The following is a 23,456-nucleotide window of genomic DNA, read 5'->3' on the forward strand; positions in this document are numbered from 1 at the left end:
TCGTGTCAAATTATGACATCAAAGAATTCTTCCTTCACAATATCTGTCAAAATAAATTTATTATAATACATTGCTTAAATATTTCAATACATTATATATATTCTGTTGAAATTTATTTACTAATAATTTTATTTTTTCATACACAGAATACATATGTAGTTATGACACGATCATCCATTTTCGGTCACGAAAATATATAATAAGGTCGCAAATTGCTGAAAAATAATTATAAATGAAAATTATAAGCGTGCGTAAATTTTTGGAGTAGACAAATCTTATATATATTAATTGAAAAAAATTGATGCCATTTTCAACAATGAAATTTTACAATTACAATTTACACATTCTGCATTTATAGTCTTAATTAAAGATTTTTGTTTAATTCGATGTTTAAATTTGCGAAAATATTATTTACTTACCATTAGTAGCTTTCTTATCATTAAACGCCCGAAATGATATTCAATCGAATGTCTATCGTTGTCCAGTGCGGACCTCGAAATCGATTTTTTTCAACTAATATACAGGATACTTGTCTAATTGAGAACTTTATTTACAATTTCCGTTTTGACAATTTTCTTGTGATTTTATTGAATACTTCTATTGAATACGTGAATTAAATTATCTGTTCAAAATCTTTTGCGCATTATTAGAACATATAAATTAGGAATAAAAAGTTTCTTCATTTTTTATTAACATGAAGATGCAGCTATTTTATTTGCTATTTTATTAAGAAATTCTCAGATTTCTAAAATATGATATAAACTGTATTTTGCAAGCAAAACAAAGAGTTCATGGTACACTCGGTAATTTTATAAAATTAACTACGATAGTGGGAAGAGTATAGATGATAACGACGATTAGATGCAATTACGTTCATTACTACCGCACGCTTATTAGATGACTGCCGGTTAGTCATGGGATTTCCAAGTTGATATTATCCGATATTATTTGAACGTGTCGCGATTGTAATGCAATTAATTACAATTTCTTGATCGTTTGCTTACTGAAACAAATTATTTAGTTTAACCAAATGTTTAATTGCGCAAATATTTGATCAAACGTTTGTTTATCTACAAAAAAATATCGTTATTAGTTTTTGTTATGGATTGATTAATGTACCGCATTCGCTAATATATAAATGCGACAGTTCAAGCTGTAACAATCAACAATAACAAAGCAAGCGTCACGTTTAGGTTTAGATAACGAGAGTAGCATTATATAATTCTGAGAAGCCTTTATTTTATGATCTTAATTTATCCTTTAACCGGTAAGCCGCGACTAAGTTTTGAGTGAAGATGCCTGTGTGATGTCATGGCTGAATTATTTAATTTCTCAGTATAATGCACAGAAGACAGATAACTGTGCATGTTCCAAGAATGATTCTTTCAGCGTGGAGTTTTATCAGCTAATATGATGTCACTGAATACCGAAGAAAAAAGAAAGAAAAAATTTTATAGTTGGTTTACTATAAAAATATTTACATGCAATATTACTTAATGATGATAATAAAATTATGAATACCTGCATTTTAATTGTATGTACCGAATGTTTACAACTTTTTTCAGCGAAATATTTTCAAAATCTATTTCACAGAGATTTTTAAGATGATGAACAATGTTTTGTATTACACATGAATTAGAAATAACATTTTAATAAATAAACTTCAAAAGTTCAAGTAAATAAGAAGTTATTCTTTTTTTATCTTTTATTATTGTTTCTATTTGATTCCAAATAAATTTTAACGAAGTTAAAATAAAGTTAACTTGAGCTTTAAGATTTATGATCCAAAATAAAGGAAGAGAAAGAAAGAAGAAGATGATAGATTCATAACTAAAGATAAAAATATTTTATGGATGCAATTATGGAAGATATTACTCAATCAAATACATAACTTTCTTGTTCCGATAATAGAGGTAAATTATCTATTTAAAAATATCATCGCAGCCGAGCCTCTATTAACTCGCAGTTGCACCGTGCATTTTTCAAGTTTATTATTAACTGGAGCAGACTAAGCGTAACTGGAAACCTGTAGACGTGGTCAGTGCAAAGTTCTTAATTGTGGTCGTCATATATTGTGTTCATTTCTTCATCTTGTGGTCATACACACACACACACACACACACACACACAAATACACACATACAGAACACTTAGATTACTTGCGCACTCACATTTTCTCTTGTACTATTTTCAGTTTCTGATAAGCTTAAAGCTTTATTCCGTATTATTTGCATTTATAATTAAATAGTGGATAAAAAATAAGACCAAAAATATTTTGGCTAATTAGTATAACCGAGCGTTATATCTTGATATTAGATAAGAAATATATAATTGTCTTTATAAATTCTTAAACAGACTTACTAGGGTCAAAATAGAATATTCTATATAATATTGTAAATATCATTATTACGTACACATTAATTTATCGCAAACGATACATACAAGTCCATTTAAAGTTTAACGCTAATGATAAAATATATCTGCAGCGTAATATCGTGCCGACTGACAAGAGATGAAGGCGTCGCGGTGATAAACGTGTACGTGCTTCATTCTGTTCTTCAGTACGCTTGTGTCGATCGTAGGCAACGGATGTATATCGTCGTACGCGTGTTTTTTCTGAACTCTGCGGGTGATCCGGAAATATTGACAATGATCAATTAAGAGAGAAATAAATAAATTTCCCTTTACGAAATAAACTATTTTTATTAATCCTGTGAAAAATTAATTCTAACATTGTTTTATGCCAAGCATTAAAATTTATTTAAAAAGTGAAGTTTACAGAATAAACGTGAAATAAAGTGTTGATTCAGTAAGACGAAGTGTAATTTAAATTGACAAAATAATGTTAATTGTAATAGTATATAAAAATTTTCGTAGTTCAGAAATTAAATTGTGAAGGCAGAGTTACTCAGAATGAAGTATGTTTTTTCAAATTGTAAACAAAATATCGATAATGAATGTTTTATATGTTTACCAACTGAGATTCTAAGTTTTAAAATTATACTATCTTTTGATTTAAAAAACCGTAAAAAATTAATAAACAGTTAAATGCGAAAGAATCTTTGAGCTGCATTGAGTTCACAAAAGCTAAATAATTAAAGAAAGATACGAATTTTAAGTAAAACCACTAATTAGCGGGAATAGATTTAAGATTTGTCATTTACAATTAAATTTTAAAAGTAAATTTTTGTTGCTCTAACGTTACATTTATTCAACAAAAATCTCGTGTACTGCAAATGTAAGCCTTTAAGTAATAGAATGTAATCTGCTTAAATTAATTAATTTAACCTCAAATATATCAAGTGTCAATCGAATATATGTTTTATTGTCAACATTTATCTGATTCTCTCTGTAAAGATTAAGATCTCAGAGCTTCTTTCTGGACTAAATCAAAGTTTCCTCTCGACCTTTCTATTTTAATTTTGAAATAAAACATTATCAGCCCGTTGTAACCACTCTTGTCGCGGGACAAGAGTGCGGAAAAATGATGGGGCTTGAAGACAAAAAGAGGGAGAGAGAAAGAGTGAGGATAGTGGAGGTCCTCTTATAGTTCTCTGCCTTTAGGGGGGGGGAAAAACTCGCTGGACAGGTTTTAAAGCGGGACAGAGGACCGGTGTGGAATATTTAACGTCTCCGTACATCATAAATCTTCAAAAACGTACAATTAGATGAACCGCGTCTATTCCGCGAATGCGGAAAGCTTCTCATGGGTTTCTTTCGACATTCAATATTCCTTTTTCACGGGTATATCGATCATTTAAACATTTTAAACAGAATATCTTTACTCCTTTTCGCATTACGCCACATCGTAAGCAGAAACAATGTTACTTTAGTACAAACAAAAGATGAGGCATATTTCAGTTGTCTCCTATCTAAGTCCAATTGATTGAAATACGATTAGCAATCCTCTGTGATGATTAAAGTGTTTATCCGAATACGAATGCATCATAAGAAAAGATCTTGTGTATTGCCAATTGACCACAATAAAATACTGATTGTTAAATTATTTCGTTACGCTATAGATACAACTATAGATACAGTTTGTTCTCTCTCCCTTTCTCTCTCTCTCTCTCTCTCTCTCTCTGCTTCTGTCTTAATTCTGACTGTAAATGTAATACTTTTTAGAGAATATAAATTGATAACATAAATAACTGATAATACAAGTTTAGATCAAATTTAGATTAACTTTGCGTATTTCTACTCTTACAATCAAAAATACTTCAAATGTGTGTGTGTACATAAGATACAGTTTTTAGATTACTATAGTCTTCAAAGAAAATTCTCTTCGCTTCAATAAAAGAAAAACTAATTTTCAAATAGGGTGAAAGTATACATGAATTATAGAGCAAAGAATTTACAGACAAATGGGAATCTCTTATAGAATGTTGATCTTCTGACATATCGCGAAATATATCAATGCAAGATGAATTGTACTCTTCACACGTCATTTAGTTAAATCGCGAAGATGCATACAAACGTATAAGTCATATTCCCATCGAACTTACGCACGGACGAAGTAATCCCGCCAAGAACCGTTCAATTTTCGCGATGACGTCCATACTGTCCGGAGAAAAGAGCAGCGCGGCGAGGATGAAGCAAAAACTGATGAGAGATGCGCCTGCTACGAAGGAAGACACGAGGTCCTTCCTAAACTTCTCGCGAGAAAACCTGAGTATCTCGCACTCCGACTTCGAGCAAGGATTCAACAGATCGCGATTTGCGAAACCGAGCAGGAACACGATCCTGAGCGTGGCCGCCCTTATGGCCGTCGTTCTCTGCCTCGGTCTTCAGAGTTGGAAACTGCTGTTGAACACGCGCGAAATCGAGCAGCTAAGAAGAGACGTCGACATCCTCAAACATCGGTTTTTGGAACAGGAACTCATGGACAAGCTCAAGGCTTTCGAGGAACAGGTAGGTTCTTCCACCCAAGGTAGAACACAAAATCGTGAAATTGATAAGAAGTTATTCTAGGGAAAATCTTTGTATTTCTCTAATTTTACATGCACATAAATAAAAACTTACTTTCATTAATTATTATTTTATATGAATATTTAATATACAATAAAGTACATAGAAATACACATATAACAACGAAAAATGATTATATAATATAAATCGCTAAATTTGACAATAATTAATGCACCTCGCGACGTGCTGCCCGACATAAGGAAATTCAAGCAAATATGAGACATTGAACTCTTCGTAAATTCTCACATATCCACAAAACACGTGTCTTATCTTTCCGACCTTTACCGCGATTGATCCTCCGCGATAATCTTGTCTTTTTTAAATTAAAGAAAGATAAACAGAGCGTTAGACTTGCAATTTTCCACTGTTTTAAAAGATGGTTTTCGCATTTAAATAAAAAGTAATTATAAAGCATTCCGTGATTTATGCTGATTTTAATAACAAATTAGGTTGTTTTCCATGTAAAATTGATTATAAAACAGAAAGGAGGGAAGACGGTTAAGAAGCAAGCATTTTGTTTAAGGTAATACTTATTGATCAATCTTGAAAAAAAAAAACACATTAAAATCTTAAGTGTGTAAACAAAAAAAAATAAAGAAAATATAACGTATGAAAAAAATTTATAGGTCCTTAAAGCCTTATAAAAACATGTTGATTGATAAAACATTTAATTAGTACTGGAATAAGACAATTTATTTATCATTCTTTGATCATCCTATTTATCATTTTTTTGTCAAACTAATAACTCTCATTATAGAATAATTTTGTTCATGATGGAAATCCATTTCTATATAAATTTTATAATTTTTTAGAAAATTTCTCAGATTTTTTGTACAACTCTCGAAAAAATGTTAAATCTAAAAGAAAACCGTATTAACTGATAGATAACTGATAGATAATTATCAGTATATTAAAACAATTTTAACAATTACTGATAAAAAGACTGATAATTATCATTAAAACTAAACATCTACTGAAGAGTATTACAAGTAACTATCATATACAGTCACTAATTATGAAATTGTCAACTGAAAAGTATTACAAGTTACTGACTCTCATATTTAATTATAATAAAATATTACAAGTAATTGATGCAATTAATCGGATTTAAAAAAAAAATTAAAACAATTTGCGGAAATGTTGAGAAGCCTACAGATATCTACGTCTTTTCTAGAATTTTTTATACATGTAATTTTTTAAATATTCTAAGCTTTCGCATTCTATAATTACCGAAAAAAATTTATGAAATCTAAAGAAGTTTAAAATGTAAAAAATTATAATACAAAATGGTAATTTATTTGATGTTACAAAGAGAAAGACTTTGATCTCTTGAGGTCTTTATACTCTTTAATGTCTCACTTCCTGTCTTATAATATTAAGAATACATATTACTCGAGCCACTCGTCATCAGGACAATGACCCGTCATGTCTTACGTGTACACAAATTATTCAAGCGATTAGTTATTTAATAATAAAAAAAAATTTTATAAAAATATATATAAAAGCAGTGTAAAACTTTTTCAGCAAAAAAAAACAAAATAAATCGTCAGAATAACTTATATGAATAAAGAAAACATGAAAATTTTCTAATTTTCCTAATAATTGTTTTCGTAATTATGTATCATTTAGTAATAATTTGGTATTCAATGAACTTATCGACAAAAGTTGATAAAAATTTGCTTGGTTTATAAAACTTTATAAAACTTTAACTGTGTATAAATATAGTTAACATTTATTTCACATTCAATTATCTAAATTTTCACTTTCTAGAAGTTTTCTAAAATTTAATTTTAAATTTACGCTGCAATTTTTATTTTTGCCAGGTTAAATTATTAAAGGTGTAGAAAGATTTGCCAGTAGAAGTTGCTTTCAATAACAAAATTTCTATCTTTAATAAAATTTTTCCATTATACAGAGCATTGTTCATGCCGCTTTTAGACGCAGCAATTACTTTAATTGTCGCCTAAAGGGAAACTACACCGCAATTGCTTATTTCCGATGCATTTCCTCGTATCGGACATTCGTCACTAATGGATAATACCGATTTAACAATGTGACTGTACGGATGCATCGTTCGACGGAAAATTTTTGTTATGTACGTGATCCTATTTGTTGTGAAACGTTTCATGTGTGAATATGTACAACGTGTTGCAGCTGTACGCCGAAGAATCTACCGAGGATAATGATCCAAGCGAGACGGACATCGACAACTCTGATTACGACTCTAATTACGACGACGACGGTTCAGCGTCGCACGATTATTCCGGTGACTATCATACTCCCTTGACTTACGGTGCCAGATCATCGGATTTCCGCGACATTACATCAACGTCGATACCAATACCTACGCCACCGGAACCCGGTGTCAATGAGGATATGGTCGAGCTGTTGACAGCCTTACGCAAGGTCGAGGCGAAGCACGGACAGGACTTCGAGAAGAACGTACGAGAAAATCACAAGTAAGATGCTGGCAATATATAAATGTATATTTTATAATAAAATAATTGAGAAAATGAAGAAAGAACGAGCAGACCTGTAATCTCTCAATTCGCGGTTTCTGATTCAGACCTGATATTAATACGACTTATCCCCAATCAGCATTTGATCTTTTAATAGTTAGCTCTCATAATCATTAATAGTTCTTACTAAAAATGTAATACTGGGTAGTATTAAATTGGCCAGTAATTATTACCTACTTTGAATTTTAAACATGTTGTGTAAACAGTACCTAAAGTAAGTATTAGTATTACTGGCCTACTATTACACTTTTTATAAAGGTTGGCGTCATCAAAATTTTTTAAAACGTTTATGAAAATGAATACTATTTAATATAAAATTGTGAACCACATAAATTGCTAGATGATAACATAAAGGAAAAAGTACCCAATTAGTAGACAATGTTTTAAATAATTTTTAAATATTTATTTTATTTTTCCACGAATTGGACTGGAGTCGTGTTACAGTCTTAATTATTGTACCTTCAATTATATCAAAAAGTATAATGAAAAAGATATATTTTTTTCGAAGATAAATCTTGCTGAGCAGTTAATGTGTTAACTATTCGCTTTGAATTGCGTTCACTTTGTACGTAGAAATATCGAGCGGGAGCGTCTTAAAGGAAAACACAAGGGACAATCGAGTCACGAGGAGAAAACGAATGATGCTAACAGCACCAGACACAAGTCCGACGTTATCGTCAGGGGACCTAGGAGTTCAGGATTCATTAAAGAGAGCAACAAATCGAAGCGATCCGTAAACGATGGTTTGCCCGACGACCCCATGAGAGATACAACAAATGGCAAACGACACAATACTAGGAGAATTATCGTGCCTAGAACACGTTCTTATACAAGCGGCGAGAGCGACGCGAATAACAATTCTGAGACAGATCCAACACCGTAAGTATCCGAGCAGGTAAAACGTGAACGAACCTTTTGTCCAAACGTTGGTCGAGCCAGTGAGGATATTTTTGCACAGGTAGAATTCGAGAAATCTTTTAGCGAATTCCTTCTGACTTTAATTAGCTAATTTAAGACAAGTTTCAGCCTATTTTCACTGAATTTTGTGCTGATATTTTTCTTGTGTAATTTTATACATATTCTTAAGTTTCTTAAATTGCACGTTGAATAAATTTTCAGTTTTAAAACACAGTTATAAATTGAATAAGAATTGTAGTATTACGATAATTAATTTAATAATAATTAATAAACTGCATCTGTGATCCTTTTATCTTCAAATAATGTAAAGAATTTGTTGCGAAAAATAACACCTCAATCAGGAATCAAACCACAGAGACCTCCCAAATTTTCAGCGTCTTGACCACTTTACCTCAGCGTCGAAAGTCGGAAGGTCCAGATTAGATGTAATTCCTGGCCGTTACTTTTCCAAGAAATTCTGAAAACTTGAAAAAGTATATGACACAAAAAGTATCAGCAGAAGATCCAGATAGAACTAAGGCTCTTTAATTAGTTGTGTTTTTACATAGCGATCTATATTCTTTTATTATTATTTAATAAGATAAATTCTAAAATATGTGTATGTGTGTGTGTGTGTAATGTATGACAACGCGCGGTTATCAAGAACACATGACATGAATTAGATTAATTGAATTCAAGAAATAAACAGTGTGACACGGAATAAATAAATTTAACATTTCTGGTCAAATTGATTTATCTTATATTAAATCGATTATTTTCTGAAACAGACATCCTCCGAAGAAGTATCACGCCCATTCGTTGGAGACGATTTCCGTGCGTCGTGATCGATTAAATGAGGAGATCACTGAATCCGATAGATATGGGACTGAAAGCACGGAAACTACAGGTGACAGAAGGGTCAGCTGGCGAAATCGCGACATTTCGGGAAACAGAACTGAAATTCGCCGGCCCGTTCAGGTGGGTAATAATTGTCAAGAGGTGTCGCACTGCGCAGATAAAATTCTAAGCAGAATGACAAATCATCAAAACCCAGAGTATCAATTGTGGTATAAAATTTTTAGGAAGGTTTCAACCTTTCACATTTTATGTACAACAATTCTGAAAAAACCTACGAAATGTTGTTATGTAAAATGTTGCAACAGAAAAATTATCGTAACTTGTTCGGTTTGGAATTCGCGCATTAAATTCCTTACAGTAGTCGAATGAACACAGACATGACATTAAAGACAACACAGACTGCGTTGTCATTAAATTAGAATCACGAAGTGACTGCAAAGGAATTTCGCCGGAGATTGACTCAAAGGCATTTACGTGCACCACGGCAGGTTTATGCGGTCCATTATGGGGCGGACAGCACCCTTTTCTCAACGCAGGACGAGCACACCGGTAATGGAAGGGCGCGACACTACAATGGCATCTTCAGAGCGTGGCAACCGAGCGAATGGGTCGCCAATTTTGGTATGGGCAGGCACTTCACGCTTGCTAGCGACGGCAAACTCACCGTGCACGAGCCGGGATTGTACCTGGTGTACGCGCAGATCCACTATTTGGACGAGCACGACGAGAATGGCTTTCACATGCTAGTGAATGGCAGGCCTGTACTGCAGTGCATGGTAAGTTAAGGAATAAAGAAATAAAATTAAAACCAGCACGCATATGTAAAAGAAGTCTTTAAATATTACATTGTGTAACAAGTGTGGAAGATCGGTTTTTTAGCACGAGTGCGTTTACCTGCACGTACAGAAAAATGAAATAATAAACATAATTTTTAGGTATACAGTCCAGGGGTTGGGCACAAAAGTCGCTCGTGTTTTTCTGCCCAAATAACCATTCTTCAAGCAGGCGATCACTTAGTACTGAAAGATATTGGATCAGCGAGGTACACTCTTTTCCAGCATGATAAAAGTTTTTTTGGCTTAGTAAAAGTCGGTGAAGTGAGACAACAGCAGAGACATTCATCGACACATCAGTAATTTTAAACGCTGTAGAATTATCAGCGCTAAAACAGTGATATGCGATTTATAGTCATCAGCTTACCATGTCTTTAAAAATTAGTTGTAATTTACACAATTTGTACCTAATGTATTATAATACATTTTTAACTCGCAAGTCGTACCATTTCTTACAACTAGTAATTTTGTTGTAAGCTCTGCATGATTTTTATCATAAATTTTTTTTATGTTTTACTATTACGTGTTAATTACATTTATCGCGCTAGACTTTATTTTTGTTTATATATAGAGAGAGTATGACAACAAATATTCATTTATAAAATATTACATATGTATAGACAGGTACTATATATAAAAAATATTTTATATAAGAAAAAAAATAAAAACATATATTCTTTTATATTATATACGGACGAAATTTTTGTAAATTGTACTAATAAATTCTAGAACTTTTTATAACGTTTTTATTAAAATATAATTATAAGACAATTATATAAATATAATTGTACTAGATAATTGTATTAGATAAGAGTATATCAATCTTTTTTTAATAACAGCATGTTTTATTACAAGTGGTTTTTTTAATACAATATAATTTTGAGCGAGAACTTCCAATTGGAATTAAATCTCCTGGTGAATCCATTAAATCAACGATAAAATTCGGTTTTATAAGTTTGATTGGATAAGTCGTCAATCGACAATCTTCTAAGGGAGATATTTTTTCTTTCTTATGTTTATTCCGATACATAATGAGATTCGATTTGCCTGACAATTCGGTCGTAACTTTTTTTTCATAATATCTATTATTTTTATTTAAAGCATTAAATAGTCTCTCTTCATTTGAGTCTTTCATCTGCAAGACATGTATTCGATTATAATGATGCAATCAATGAAAAGAACGCGAATAGTACTTATTACTTGGGGTATAGCTACTTCAATCCACGAGACACCATATTCCCCACGGACGAGAGCTGTCGGTAGACATATCCTATCGGCTATCGTCTTGAACAGCAAAGCCCGCTCGAGATAAGAGCCTACGCGAAGTTGTCCGAGCGGTATCACACTCGTTTCTAAAGATTCTTTGATCTGCTTCAAATGAACTTCGAGTTGCCGGTCGATGCATTTAGTCCCCGTTGAATCGACACCAGACATTTGACGCGCCACGAAACGAGCTAACATTTTTACACGCGACAAAACGCATTGGATATTTATCGATCCAATATCTGTATTTCTCTCTGCCGAACTGTATATCATATGTATATAAGAATTTGTTTGTACAAATAGCAAAGAAATATATGAATCATTTTAAACCAGATTTGCGGAAGCTACTAACTCGTGCTTCAGTTCTGTTGCTAAAAGCATACGTTTGAAGAGTTCCACGTACTCGGCTAAATGCGGATCGTATTGCAATCGACCGAATTTTGATTCAAACCTTGGGTCTTCTGTAAACAATAATATCGACTTTTTGAAATATTTTTTAAGCCTGATAGCTAAAATTAGCAAAATTAGCAAAAAAAGACATAATAATAATAATACTTGGAAATAAGACAGGAGTATTAAAAAACCTTTTAATTATAAAAGATATTGCAAAAATCAATTTTGCAACTAATTATTACAATTTTTTAGAAAATTTAAATATAAAATTGATTAGTATTAGTATTAGTATTAGTAACAAAACATTTGTTACTTTCGAAAGCTGCATTGTTTTGAAAAGTCTTCGATGTTTTATGACGCATGCAATTTATCATGTAAATGGGTTCTAACAGGCTAAATTTAGATCGAAAGGCATCATCCAACATAGGAAATCTAGTCAAAATAATTATGGAAGCAATAAAAATGTGTTATAAAATAATTTTTATTAAATCGAGTTATGCACACTGAGAAGTTCTTAACTTTATAAAAAGATAAAACTTTGCAATGAAATGAAATGTCTTCAGTTCAAATATTTAATTTTTAAGCACATTAAAACACTAAATTGAGTACAAGTGTTTTACATATGTGTATCTATTATACATATATAAAATAAGTTCAATATGTAAATATTTGAACTAAAGAAATTAATTAAATTAAAAAATTCAAATCAAGTTAACAATTTTTTTTAGTAGGAAAAATTTACATACGGGTATATGTTTTTTCTTGAGATGTAAAATCCATCCTGAGTAAGATCATGTAGAGACAAGCGTCCCGTAAGAGCAAATTTGATTGGTAAATGTGATTTAAGAAGAGTCTCAATGCAAGTATTCCATAAAATAATCGTTCTTGAAAATGAACGATTATTCAACATGCTGTAAAATACATCTTTAGTGACAGTCAATCAAGTAATTACATTATCTTTTAGTGACAATTTTTTTTAGAATTCTCTTTATGTAATTTATTAGAAATTCTACGTAAAATATACAATTTTTTTAAATTTTTATATAATTCTATAATTTTGTAAAAAATTTCTGAAAAGAATTTTTATACAAATTCGAATATTTTTAAAAAATGTTAAGAAAGTTTATATTTGTACTATAATTCTGAATATATTTGAAATTTTTATTTGAAAATAAAAGTTTTGATTTTAGAACTTCTAAAGAAAATTTTAAAAAGAGATTAAAAATTCTATCAAAAATTTTTATATACAAATCTAAGATCTCTAAAAAAATTTGTTAAATATTGTAAGACTTTTTTCACAAGCATAATTATTATGAAAATTTAATATAATAATTCCAAATTGTATATTTTGGAGATTTACATTCTTTTCTCGTTAAAAAAAAGATCTTTATCTTTTCTTTTCCCTCTCTCCTAAAAAAATACATAAAAGTCATAAAATTGTTAAAGAAGTAGCCAAACTTACTATGAAAGATATTTGTTTTCTACGAAGGCTTTTGCTACATTTAAATCCGTAGAAATTGCTTGCATAAACTGTAATGCAGCGTTCCTTACTGAAATTGAATGAGCATCAGTAATAAGAGCGAACATTCTTCGGAGTCCATTTGCTTTGAGAAAATAATGTCTTCCATTCTGTTCTAAGCATAGTATAGAAAGCAAATTGCAGCAAACAATTTTGAATTCGTCGATAAATGGATAAGTTGACTAAAAGAAAAATACTTTTTATTGTATGGATTTCGAAATTTAATATTTTTATATAAATTTCATGAATCGTCAAAGATAGACATTGTAATAATTGAATTTCTATTGGACTTAATTTATCAGTTAAATTTAAAACAACACATATGTTACATATTTGTTTAAAAAATTACGTTTATTTTACAGTTAAAAAAATAGAGAAATGTTAATACTGGCATGACCACTTCGTTTTTGGATAACATATCTTAAAACTTTGAAAATATAAATAGTTTAGAAAACTACAAACATGTAAAGTGATCTAATGTTACCAATAATATTCTTACTAATCTTTAAACTATGCAACTTGCAAAAAAAATTATGCAAATTTTGTTAAAACATTTATTTTTAACAGATTTAAATTTTATATAGAAAAAAGCCACGAATGTATAAACTATATTTTTATTTCTTTAATTATCTAAGCCATTTATGATTTTATCAGTATTATTAATACAGTGCAAAATATTTGTTTTTTGCAAAATAAGAAAATGCTATTTTGAAAGGCCTATGCTAGATTAGCTATTTCCCTCTACTTGAAAATTTCTGAATAAGTCTAATATTTTCTTCAAACATTTTTATAAAAGTATAAAATTACATGTCCAATTAAAGATTATATTTTTAACAATATTCTAATAAAGAAGGTTTTATTTGTGTTTCGGAAGTCTTTACAATTTTTTTCTAAAAGTAAAAGATTTCATTAGAACATTATTCATGAAATTGTTTATATAAATAAAATCTTAAAAAGTGTTTTAAATATAATAAAATTTATTAACTAAAACATTGTTAAAGATATATAAGCTTAATCAAATTTGTGAACAATTAATCGAAATCAGCGCAGCATTCAGTATATTAATTATAAGATAATGTAATGAACTTTATTTTTACCTCTAAAAATAAGCAAATTGTGTCAATAGTTTCAAAGTTAATTAATGTTTCTCTAAAAGTTAAATGTCTTGCCATGGCAAGTAGAGCTTCAAGAGCAACAGTACAAATTTCTATAGGAACTTGTTCTATAAAGTGTTTTAACAATTGCCACAGATAATCCTTAAAGAACAAATTCATTATTATTTATACATTAATCTGTAATACACATTTTTAAAAATATTTTAGAAATATTTTACGTACTTTTCTCTACATTTTATTTAGAAATTCTGTCTACTCTGAATAAGTATTTATAAGATATTTATATTTTTACAAAAAAGAATAAAATATAATTTATAAAATATAATTACTGGGCCATGGATACGTGAAAAGATATTGCAATTTTCAATATCACTCATCAATAATCGTTTAATTGCAAAACTTGCAGCGTATCTTGCAGACCATTGCAAGTCCTCTTTTTTCAGAAAGGCTAAAACAGTCATTTTTCTTAATTATATACATCTTTTTTGTATAAATCTTATCTGTGTTATTTATTTACACAACCTAAAATAGTTTCCACAGATTCCGTGTTTGTAAGTTCTCTTGCAGCAGGACTGAAGAACATTATCTCTCCAAATGCATAACAAGTAACTTCAACAACATCAGATTGTATCGATTTTCGTAAAGTGCCTATTAAATATTCAGTAATCTCATAAGAATGTAAAACCTATTAAAACATTATATTATTATATTAATTATAAATTGTGTACAAATTTAATATAATATTTTATTAAATTTTAAGAAAAATGCATTAATTTTGTATACGTTCTATATTACACAAAATTACTTTTCTTCCCCTGAAAGTATTTGCGACATGTACAATAATTCTAAGTGCTTCTGCAAGAAATGTCGGATTTTCTGCACGCTTTATGTAATTTAGTATCTGTGGAATACTTTCGCTGTCAATAAGTTTATCTACGACAACTGGATTTTCGGCAGCAAAACTTAATATTTTTAGAACTTTAATGTGTAAATTATTCCAATCATCATTCTGAATAACAATATTAATAATATCAATATTAATAATTAAAGTTAAAATAGCTTAAAATTATTTATTATTGAAGAATATAATTGGCTGTATAAAATATCATTTACTTTTAAAAAATCTAATAGCACTTCAACTCCGTTTGTTTCGAGAAATAAATATTGTATATCTTCATCTTTGTTCCTAGCAATCACATCGATAATTATATCTAACGCAAGACATTGAATCTCTGGATATATTGATTTGCAGTGTTTATACAATAAAGGGAAATTAAATTTCTAAAGTCAATAAAAATTGTAAATTAAAACCAAAAAATATATGAAATAAAAAATATGAATTAATTTCAAATTCTTCATTGATATCGTGTATAGTGTGCAATATACCTCGTTTCTCGAAATTTCACGCGCTCCTACAGGATCCTGCATTAAATTTTGCAGAATCTCAAGATTATGCTTGTTTATGTCCGGATCTGGTGATTGTAATCCTTCAAAAAAAAGGTTCAAGCTTGAGCAATATTTTATTAAAAGAACATTACCACATGGATCTTTAGATAGCTGTGCAAGTATTGCAGAAAGATATTCTTGCATAAAGATATCTTTTTCGGTCATTAATAGCTTGACTAAATATTCTACATAATCAGATTCGATGAAATAGCTTGTCACATTTGGTACTGCTATCACTTCTGTTAATAATTTTCCGGCAAATCTGTATTGCAATAAGCATATGCGATAACAATTACGTTTGATTTACTATAGAATAGTTTTTATATGTTAGCTTTTATTCTAAGTTTATAATATCCTTAGCAAAAAAGCGTCCTTAATATCTTATATTTTTAAAAAATTTTAATATTTTAAATTTATAAAGATTTCTAAAAAATACTTTAAACTTTAAATTTTTTATAAGTGCAATTTTGTAACTTCTCGAAATTTCTTTATATAAAACAAAATATTTTTTAAAGATAATAAAAAAATCTATAATTTTTTTCTAAAATTTTATATGTATTTTAAAATTTTGAAATATACATATATATACATATATATATTATAAAATTTTTTAATTTCTCATTTTTTATCATTTTCAAAGTAAATTTAACGTGAAATTTAACGAGATTTAATTACTTATTCACGTATTTAAGAAATGTAATAACATATTAAATAATTGTTTATCTTCAAAAGCTATTTTTTTATAGAACATTTATTCAAATTTCTTTAAATTTACTAAGTTTTTTAAAAATAATAAAATAAAAAATTTTATAAATCTTGGAAAGGATGACACCAGAATGGTCACATTCATTGATTGAATAATTTAAAATACAATGTTCTAATTGGTGGATATGGATACACGAGAAAAAATATATAGCACCATTCATCTGTGAATAGCTATGGTCAATCCGAACGTGGCCATTCTGGACGTTCTCTAACCATTACCATTTTTGTAATAAATTCTGCTAAAAATATCGATTAAAACCAATCGATTAATACCGCATTAAAATTCATAAATTTTAATTGTTATCAACGCGAATTGGTTGAATCAAACACTCAATTGAATTTCAATCGGTTTCAATATGAATTGAGATTGGATTCTATAGTATATGGATTCTATAGTATACTTTCGGATTAATTTTAATCGGATGCCATTGGGTTAAATTGTTGAGATGACCTTAAATTGGAATCAATACGATGTTTCCGAATTGGCATCAATTGTTAAAATACCTACAATTTTGAACTGGATTCAGTGTTGCTCTCGGTGACGTGCGCTTACATATTAAACATAATTATTTTAATAGAAGTCTCTATCTTATATGAGAAATAGTGCTTTTAGAGCCCTATTCTGTATCAATGTCAGTATTATTATATATTAATATATAACAATACTGACATTGATTAATAATTGTACAAGTATTAAATGTAATAAAAAAATTATACAACAACAATGTAACGTATGATCTCAAAAATTACCATTAAAAGTTACAAAATAGCTATTGAATTAAGTTCGATTGGACGCTATCTATTTTAGTTGTTGAATTATGTGCACAATCTTGAATTGGATTGAATATCTTTCCGAATTGACTTTAACCGGATGTGCTATCGATTTGTAAACTATATGACTGTTCATCTACTATACTCATAAAAAAATCTACGCACAGCGAGACACCACCGCTTCCTCTATTTTACGCGAGATGTCGCCAGCGAAATCCAGACACAAAAAGCTACAGAAGTTACGTATCTTGATTGGTAGTCGAGTTCCGATAGTTCGAGATTAGTAACGTGATGATGTGTGCGAGATTATTACCGGCGAATTAGTTTTGTGCATAATTTGCATATTACATCGTGGATCACATCGTAGGAAGAAATACGGCTGTGCCTAATTTAACATTAGTATAACACTATGCGTCGTATAATCAGGTAAATTACACAAAATTTTCATTTTTTGTATGGAATAAATATTCTGAGACAAGATTAATACCTTGTGTTATATTTTATTTTTAGCTATATTAAAAGAAAGAGAGCAAGAAACGCTTTATTAGAATCTAAAGTAGAAGAATAGAAAAAGGAAAGAGAAATAAGGAAAGAGAAATATAATTAACGTTAAAGCTCAGAATTTACAATGTGCCCGACAAAATATGTGGACTTTGAAGATATCAAATAAAGTAATTTTATCAAAAAAGTGATAGGATGAAGTAAACAATTTATTTGTGACAGAAAGTATTTGTATTACAAGATCTAACTTGTTCCGAGAAATTTTTTGCAAAAGATTTATAAAAAACAAGCTATTTGGTGAGATTATTATATTATTATTATTATTATTATTATTATATTTATTATTTGAATATTAAAAAGAAACAGTAAGAAAGTTTATTATAAAAAATTATTGGTTGTTACACCAAATTCTCTTCTAGAGTGGTGTATGCTGTTGTTGATAGATAAAAAGTTTACCGAGGTTCATCCCCTTTTAAATGCAGCAAACTATCATATAAAGAATTGACAGGGCAATACACATCAAAAGAATTATCTGAAGGTGTACTTTCTAGTTCTTCAAGTATGTCACTATCTTATGACAGACCAGGTAAGAGAATAGTTACAAGTGTTATAATTTTATTTTAAAAAATATATTGCAACTGTATGGTTTTTAAAGATATCATACAACCATTCTTTTTAGATTATTAAAACAGGTAAAAAGTGTGAAATCTTGTTTGAAACAATTACAACAAATATACAGACTATAATGTCACTCAACTGGCCTACCAATGATGTGGTCACAGGTTGTAATATCAGAGATTTTATATGGATGCCAAGGATCATGCATTCTATGTGAACTAGATATATGGCACAGAAATATACCAATAAAGCTCTTAGTCAAATCGAAAACTAAAAAGTAAGTATTTAAGTACTTTGTTGTCCCCGACACAATTTATTCTAATTAATACAATTCTCTTCATACATTCACAAAAATCACATTCAAAATTTTTATTTATATTTTTGATTTTCAAACTTAGTTTTTGGTAAATTGAGGCATACATGAGACAAAAGACTACAAAATGAGGAGAGACTAGGAGTCAACTTCTCAAATATGGAACGACACATCATTCCATATTTTACTTTTTATTTTCTTTGCATCAGTTTAATATATTTACTGGTATTTTTTAGTTAAATTTGTAGTTAAATTGTAATTGTATATTTATAATTATTTTTATTGTTCTTTTACAGTTATTGATAATTAACCTATTTTGTCAATGTTTTATGGAAATTTCTCAAGCTTGTTAAGGGCCCCTGCACAGACTTTTGCATAACACGAAATGCATAATGCATAAGAGAATTAATCAATCAGTGATCTTTATTTCTATCCTGGGGAGGGAAATAGATGACTCTGATTGATTAATTCTTTTATGCGTCATGCACTATGCGTTATGCAAAAGTTTGTACAGGGGCCCTTAAGCTATCACTTTGGTGATAGCCTAAGTTACTTAAAGGCCATAGAATACCTTCACAATTTCTGTAAAAGTCATGCTTTTGTTTCCCATTACAAGCCAGCACATGATTACATGTTCTAAGAACATTAAATAAAACACGAAAAAAATAGGTTTATTAACAATAACTGTAAAAGAACAATAAACATAATTATAAAAGTACAATAATTCTAGATTCAAACCAATTAAAATCGATTACATTAAAACTTCTTTTAATAGGCTTTAATATGTAAAATAATCGGATTTAATCGAAATCAATCAAGTATTTATAAGTAGAATAAATTGTAAAATAAAAACAATTGAAACCAATTAAAAACGTTAAAAAATGATTATAGATATAATTAATTAAAACAATTAAATATGATTAAAACTGATTAAAGTGCCCACCCAATTGAACACAATTAAAAAATTAATCAGTTTGAATCTGGAATCTTGATCCGGTATTTCTGGATAAGAAACAATTTAAACGATTGAAAATTAATCGTACTCGAACAAATAGAAACCAATTAAAATTATTTCATATATCACTAATCGATTTTAATCATTTCAATCGGCACGAATCCGGGATTTCTGGATTCCGGATCGAAACCGATTCATTTTTTTTAATTGGTTTTAATTAGTCGTTTTTAGCAGAGAAGGCTGTAGTAATTACGTTAAGAACATCTTAACAATGTTTATCTTTCATTTTTCATAATAGTAATGATAAAGCTTGGAAAGTCACTTTTAATAAGTAGTTCATAACTGTTATGTAACAAGTCAACTAATAAGTTACTTTTTACAATAAATAAATAACGAATATACTTGTCAAAACTAATTATTCCAATCTTGGTGTTACTATTATCTTTAAAAAAAATTATGGAAGCATTGTCAAATTATCATTATAAAAAAAATAAAAACGGTGACTTTTATTACTTGTAACGTGTTACTTTTTATATAAAATTTTCTATGTAAAATTCTGTTGTAAAAAGAATTTAAGTTTTCTCAGTACTTTTAAAGTTTTTTTGTTTCGCGTGGATAAAAAATGGTCCCTTTCGTATTATTTTTTGTGTTAAAGTCGATTTCAGCATTTCAACATTATTGCAGTTTTTGTCTTTTAACAGATGGCGTGAATTGTAGCAAAACACATTCCAGCACAACTTTTTCAACACGTTTGATCATTTCAACATTCGCATGCGTGATCGTTTCGCGACACATATGTAATTCTCGCAGAATTGAATGATGCTTCGTCACTTTTGCGAACCTAATCTTGGCTAATTTGTTAATTTGCGAGAACTAAGACACTCAAAGGACCACACATTGACGCACGGATAACAAAAAATATAGTAGGCTACATGGTCTTTTGCACTTGTGCGGATGAATACATCTTGTGCACAAAAAACCAATGTCTTAGTGCAATGATCTGATTCATATTAAAAAATCTTACAATTTTTTAAAAAGTTATAAAATTACACAAAAGGTATTCTAAGAAAATCTGAAATTAAAATATAAAACAAATATTGACTACGAGCAACAGTTTTACATTTTAGACATCCACTTTTAATTTAGAGGACAAAGTAAATTGAAATTACAGATAATTTGCAATGCGTTTAACATTATCTTAAATAAAGTTTCTGTACACAAATTTCCAGACTCTTATTGGCAATTTTCTTCTTAATATATTATTAAAATATAAAAATTTTAAAAAATTATATGAAGAATCATAAGAAATTTTTTCTCCAGAGATTACTCTAAGAGAACAGATACATTTCAAGTTGTATGCACATGTTATATGGACAATGTGGACAGGAATTTATCATTATATAATGTCCACATGAATGTAACGTTGTGATTTCATTTCTAAATCGATAGATTTAAATGTTCCTTTTAACGTGAATTCTACATGGACAATTTCATATCAATTTTAATTTATGTATGATTAACGCGTATGAAGCATATTAATATCATTAATATAATTTAACGAAGGTAAAAATAGGAGACAGTAACGGGGAATTCACGTGTAAGTAAATTCATATTGATTTTATTCAATGCAATCCACATAGTAATAGTACTCAGGCCTGTCGACAGATAAACATATATAGTAGAACTATATTTCTCATGTATATAAAAATATAAAATAAAATAAAAGGTTCAACATTATTTTATGGCCTTTTGCTATGGTATTTTGCTCGTGTTTTAAAGAAAGGATTCCTGAAAATAAATCTCCAAAATTGAATTCTCTCTTTAAGATATTTTATATTGTGTTTAAATAAATATATATTTAAAATAAATATAATATGTTTTAATAGTAAAATGTTTTTTTTAATATTTTAGAAATACCTATTTAGTGTTAATTAAAATAGAATACGTAATAATTAATATTTAATTTGAAATTTATTTGTGAAATATATCTATGTGAATATTATGAGAAAAGTCAGTTAAAAATATCAATGAGATTGCCGCATAGATTCTGACACTGTTATTGTTTATCAAACTGTCTACTTGACTAATAACATGAATTTTACTTGTAATTTCTATACAACAAACAATATTCACTAGCTTTAGTATTATTATATTAATTCTTAAAATTTATAGTTTCTAATTTTGAACAAACCTTCGAATATATGTATCTTCATGTTCAATAATGGGAAGAATATTGTTTATGACGCCGAAATTAAAAAGTATTTTTGCATTGTCTTTTGATTTACTAGCATACTTTGATAGGGCCTCTACAATTGCCAATAAAATAGACTTATCTGCAGATTGTAACAGCAATACTGCTGTTTTCGCATCTTTAGCTTCAGAGATAGAACGGAATAGGCTGTATTTAAAAGATTCTGTTGCTTTTTCGTCTTGTCCATCGTTCTTTATATGTAAGTATACAAAATTTTGTAATAAAATGTTTTTTCATATTACAGTTCTTGTTTGAGAAGATTGTATAATTTTATATACATGATTATATAATTTTGTTTTTAAATCCAAATAATAAGAAAATTACATTTTACCTTTAAATCGTGTTGTTGCATTATATATGACATTTAATTAAAATATTAATATTTAATTATAATTCTGTTGACAATATCTAAAGTGACTGATTTTAAAAAACCATTCAATATATAAAGACATTTATTCAAAGTTTATTTTTTACTAATACCTTTAGCTTGTTTTCATATTTGTATGAACTTAGCCAACAGTTAAGAGAATTATGAAATTATTTGTATTTCGCGTAAAAACTTAAAAATGTAATTAAAAAGTCTGTGACTTGTTCATGTGTAACTTAAAATTTTCAAAAATTATTTTATACCTTTTAGATCGTTATTTTGATGTCAATATTTAATTATAATTGGTTATATGATGTGTATGGCTGATTATGTGATGTGTATTTAACATTTATTTTTACATGTCACAAAAAGACTGCCACAAAGACGTAATATAAATTTTAAATTTGTCATGAACTCTCTGTTTAAGAAATTAAGAGACTTTTTATTTATAATTAAATAATTTATTATTAATAATGTATTAACATTTTCTTAAATAAAAAATATTAAAAATAATAATTAATTTGATGGTTGATACACCAATTTGTGTCATTTTGTCGCGTGTTAAGCGTATTTTAATTATTTTATAATGGTTGTTTAAAATTTAATAGTCATACATTTTTTAAGTTTTTTTAAGTTTTTTACGTTAACTTAATTAAGTTGATTTTTAAGTTCTAAGTTTTATGGAGTATTTAGTAATGCGTTAAAAAAAAGCTTGTATCCTTAAACTAATAAAAATTTCCCATTCTAATTGTGAGTTTTTACTATGCGCGTCAACATTGAGTCATCTATTCTATTGGAACATTTTATTGTATCATTTGATATTACAATAATGGGATATTTTGATTGATTAACTTATGCCGCGGATGACGCACTCAGTGGAAACTGATTTTATAGCTGACGTTTGTCACAGATATCCAATAAGAAACTTGGTTTCCTAGGGACTTTTGAAGATAAATTCTGCTATTGTTAAGGCCCCCGCACACACTTTTGCATAACGCATAACGTATGTACATAAGCAAATGATTGGTCATAAGCAAGTGCATAGGAAATTCAACCAATCGAATTTCTTATGCATTTATGTTGTGCGTTATTCAAAAGTCTGTG

At 28.9% G+C, this 23,456-nt stretch overlaps 3 protein-coding genes and 1 long non-coding RNA gene across 16 annotated transcripts; 2 read left to right on the top strand and 2 right to left on the bottom strand.

Moving 5' to 3' along the window:
* The first annotated feature begins 2,534 nt into the window (after positions 1 to 2,534).
* LOC105837019 lies at positions 2,535 to 10,514 on the top strand. Of its 11 annotated transcripts, none has more exons than XM_036286843.1 (7): positions 2,535 to 2,918; positions 4,244 to 4,911; positions 7,123 to 7,427; positions 8,061 to 8,366; positions 9,173 to 9,362; positions 9,731 to 10,018; positions 10,178 to 10,514. In XM_036286843.1, the coding sequence occupies exons 2-7, from the start codon at positions 4,549 to 4,551 to the stop codon at positions 10,376 to 10,378; spliced, it is 1,653 nt and encodes a 550-aa protein (XP_036142736.1). In that variant the 5' UTR covers positions 2,535 to 2,918; positions 4,244 to 4,548; the 3' UTR covers positions 10,379 to 10,514. The 11 variants fall into 11 exon arrangements, with proteins under 11 accessions (XP_036142736.1, XP_036142735.1, XP_012536919.1 ...); XM_036286842.1 differs by having other exon boundaries at positions 4,250 to 4,911; XM_012681465.3 differs by having other exon boundaries at positions 4,257 to 4,911.
* A 147-nt stretch (positions 10,515 to 10,661) lies between these two features.
* LOC105837002 lies at positions 10,662 to 23,372 on the bottom strand. The gene is made up of 11 exons (XM_036287521.1): positions 22,317 to 23,372; positions 21,926 to 22,176; positions 15,752 to 16,073; positions 15,479 to 15,646; positions 15,156 to 15,374; positions 14,883 to 15,050; positions 13,194 to 13,432; positions 12,478 to 12,642; positions 11,992 to 12,163; positions 11,260 to 11,653; positions 10,662 to 11,062 (listed from the first exon to the last, which is right to left on the bottom strand). Exons 1-11 carry the CDS (start codon positions 22,347 to 22,349, stop codon positions 10,905 to 10,907), a joined length of 2,289 nt encoding a protein of 762 aa, XP_036143414.1. The 5' UTR covers positions 22,350 to 23,372; the 3' UTR covers positions 10,662 to 10,904.
* LOC118645547 lies at positions 13,915 to 14,871 on the bottom strand. Its single transcript, XM_036286848.1, has 2 exons — positions 14,695 to 14,871; positions 13,915 to 14,506 (listed from the first exon to the last, which is right to left on the bottom strand). Exons 1-2 carry the CDS (start codon positions 14,824 to 14,826, stop codon positions 14,312 to 14,314), a joined length of 327 nt encoding a protein of 108 aa, XP_036142741.1. The 5' UTR covers positions 14,827 to 14,871; the 3' UTR covers positions 13,915 to 14,311.
* Positions 17,590 to 21,571, top strand: LOC105837030. 3 transcript variants are annotated; one of them, XR_001139116.3, is made up of 5 exons: positions 17,590 to 17,773; positions 17,858 to 18,145; positions 18,268 to 18,434; positions 18,528 to 18,743; positions 20,419 to 21,571. It is a non-coding gene; the product is annotated as an uncharacterized LOC105837030 (long non-coding RNA). The 3 variants fall into 3 exon arrangements; XR_001139115.3 differs by having other exon boundaries at positions 20,436 to 21,571; XR_001139117.3 differs by lacking the exon at positions 20,419 to 21,571 and adding an exon at positions 18,865 to 20,133.
* Positions 23,373 to 23,456: the final 84 nt, after the last annotated feature.

This window comes from Monomorium pharaonis, chromosome 5, assembly GCF_013373865.1.
Source record: "Monomorium pharaonis isolate MP-MQ-018 chromosome 5, ASM1337386v2, whole genome shotgun sequence".
NCBI lineage: Eukaryota > Metazoa > Arthropoda > Insecta > Hymenoptera > Formicidae > Monomorium > Monomorium pharaonis.